The 3022-nt window shown below is 62.6% G+C and overlaps 1 protein-coding gene across 1 annotated transcript in view; it reads left to right on the top strand.

The window, feature by feature from the left end:
• The first annotated feature begins 1387 nt into the window (after positions 1 to 1387).
• LOC103757353 (parathyroid hormone/parathyroid hormone-related peptide receptor-like) overlaps positions 1388 to 3022 on the top strand; it is a 4743-nt gene continuing 3108 nt past the window's right edge. Inside the window, exons 1-2 of the mRNA XM_029964472.1 lie at positions 1388 to 1465; positions 2500 to 2659. Coding sequence (XP_029820332.1) covers positions 1388 to 1465; positions 2500 to 2659 — 238 coding nt within the window. The remainder of the gene's footprint in view (positions 1466 to 2499; positions 2660 to 3022) is intronic.

Below are 3022 nucleotides of genomic sequence, written 5' to 3'. Positions count from 1 at the left end.
CGGATTTTCCGGGCCCCCTCAGCTGCTGATGCTCCTTCCCTTGCCACGGGAGCCCAGCAGGACCCTGACCCTCCTCCACACGGCCAAAGGGGCTCGTGGTTGGGACCAGGAAAACCCCGAGGGAGGCTCCGGGGGCTCTGCTGCTCCGTGTGGGGTTGTGGCACTGGCAGAAGCAGCCAGAGCTGTGCCTGGATGTGGATTACACGGGCCAAGGGAGAGGCCCAGGCTGGGAGCTGCTCCTCCTGGGATTTGACACCGGGCTGTTGAATTTCAGCCTCATCCCACCGAGGATGACCTGCCCAGGGAACAAGGACTCCCCTCTCGGTGCCCCATTCCCCGGGGAGACATCTGGGCTGCTGGGGGGACACAAGGTGTTGGAACTGGCTGGGTAGTGGGAGCAAGCTGGGAATCAGCATGATGCCAACAGACAGGGGACAGCCCTGGGCCTCCCTGGGGGGATGCAGGTGACAAGGGATGGCTGTGACAGGGACAGTGTCAGCTGCAGTGGGACCAGCTCTGACACGAGGCCCAAGGACCCCCCGGCTGGGTGGGACCCCATCCAGGTGGCAGCTCCATGTCCCTGCCCAGCTGATGGAGCCTCCAGCCCCTCTCTGCAGGAGCCTTGAGCAGTGAGGTCACAGCAGGGGCTGGGGGAGCAGGACTGATCCCAGCACATCTCCCCAAAACACACCCCAAGCCCCAGAGAAGGAAAAGGGTTAAACTGGCGTCTGCCTGGAAGACATCCCTTCTCAGGAGCATCAGTTCAAGGTGCTGCTCACGTGCTTGCACCCTCTGCCTCCCTGGCTCCAGCCACCTCGCTGGGATATTCCCCACCTTCCCCAGGCTCCTCGGGACCACTCTTGGGCTGGAGGGGACTGAGGAGCCTGGGGGCAACGGGAGGATGCTGTGACAGCTGAAAAATGAGCCACCAGGCAGTGAGAGAAGTTTCTGAAAAGAGAAGAGGAATCTGCCTTGAACGAAGAGGATTTTAGCACCTAGGGCTAAGCCAATAAACCTCTGCCGTCCCCATCCGAACGGGAATTGTTTGCACACGCTCCAGGAGCTGCTTAAAGCTGGCGAGACACGGAGAGGGAATAGGATCACGCATTGTGGGGGGAGAAACCCCCCCTGCCTGGAGAGCCTGCGAGCAGATCCCGATAGTGCTGCCGGGGCAGTGCCCACCGGGACACGGGGCTCGCCCCGGGGCTCCCCCGGCCCTGAGCTCCCGGGGACGGGCTGTGCTGCCACCTCACCTCGGCAGGGCCAGGAAGGTGCTCCCAGAAGATGCTCTGTCCTGCTGAACACACCAGCCCTCTCCATCACCCACGGCCTCGGGCTGGCAGCGATTCAGGTCCCTGAGGTCCCCGTCGAGTGGCACAGTGGCACCATGGAGGCATCCGTCCCCGTGGGAGGTGTCACGGTGGCTCTCCTCTGCTGCTGCCTCCTGAGCTCTGCGTGGGCTCTGGTAAGTCCGCGTGGCCCCGTGGGCTGCTCCGGTCCCTCTCCCGGCTTTAAAGGTCGCCGGCTGTGCCGCCCTCCCCCGTCGGGGCCGTGTGCGCTCCCGGCCGCGCGTCCCGCTCCGCGGAGCTGCCGGGCAGGAGCCGGGCGGGGCGGGCAGAGCATCTCCACTCCTGCTAAAAGCTTTTCCAGCAGCCATGGAGGCACTGTGGCGTGATGGCTTTTCCATTTCTTGGCTGCATCCAGGGCAGGGTTCAGCGCCTCGGGGCGGGCGGTTTACGGTCAGCGCGGGCGAGGTTGGGGGGATGAGGCCAGGGCAGAGCTGGGCACACCCAGAGTGACTCCCAAAGCCAGGCCCTCACCCTGCTGGGGCACCCCCAGGGCCCCCACTAGTGCCCTACATCCCTAAGGAGTCTCCCACCCACCCAGATGCTGGGTCGGGGAGGAACATGAAAGGGAGTCCTCTCTGGGTCTGGAGTTGGCCGTGTCCCCATGGACTGTGGACAGTCTGGGAAGAGCAAACCCCCTGCATTCTGGCTCCTTTTCACTTCCAAAACTGTTTCCTCATCCCAGCTCCAAATTCCTTGCAGCAGCTCAGCCCAAAACATCCCAAAAGACGTTTGCACATGTGGTGTGACCAGGAGGCTGAAGGTGTCCCAGGCTGCACCGTCTGCCCCACCCAGCTCCAGGCACTGGGCACCCACTTGCTTGCTGAGCACTTTATCCAGAGGCTGCCAGAGCTGGCCTGGAGAGCTCAGCGTGGGAAAGAGGGACACCCAGCACCACTGGTGGGGGGGTGACACAGAGGGCAGGAGCCTGACATGCTGATGAAACATGGACATGGACCATAAACAGGGTGGGAGGGGACTTGGGGTCACCCTCAGCCTCGGAAGAGGGAAAAATGAGAGCAGGAAGGCAGGAAGAGCTTTTTTCTTCCCTGTGTTGTTGAATCTTCCCAAAGCCACCCCAACCTGACTCTGCTGGAGAGGGTTGGGAGAGTGTGGCCTGAGCCCAGGGGTCACTTTGGTTTGGTTCGGGCAGGTCGACCCTGATGATGTTCTCACAAAAGAAGAGCAGATCTATCTCCTGGTGGAGGCCAAGGAGAAGTGTCAGAGGGACATAAAGGCCCAGCTGGAGAAGATCAGAGGTATTGTCCCTCCCCTGTGCGTGGTCAGCCAGCCCCGGTGGAGAGGGTCACACCGTGGGAAATGCTGTCCCCACAATGGGATGGGGCCAGGGACATGTGGCTCCTGAGGGCTGCTCTGGGTGCAATTAGGTGCTAATCAAGGCATCACCCTGATGAGCCAGTGCTGGCTGCAGTGTTTTCCAGACAGCCCCAGGTACAACAGCAAAGGGAGCTGAGGAGGGGCCTTGGCCCCCCTGGAAGAGGGGATGGGATGGGATGGGATGGGATGGGATGGGATGGGATGGGATGGGATGGGATGTGTCTCCCTCCCTGGCTCCCGCACACTCCCCCAGCTCTGCAGCCCAGGGGGGACGTGTGGCAGCGTTTTCCTCTCCCTGGCCCAGCACACGCCCGGGGAAGGTGGAGGTTGTGCTGAGG

Source organism: Manacus vitellinus, unplaced genomic scaffold (assembly GCF_001715985.3).
Source record: "Manacus vitellinus isolate BGI_N305 unplaced genomic scaffold, ASM171598v3 scaffold_72_pilon, whole genome shotgun sequence".
Classification (NCBI taxonomy): Eukaryota; Metazoa; Chordata; class Aves; order Passeriformes; family Pipridae; genus Manacus; species Manacus vitellinus.
Note: the sequence above shows the minus strand (reverse complement) of the source record. Positions and strands in the feature narration are given on the sequence as shown.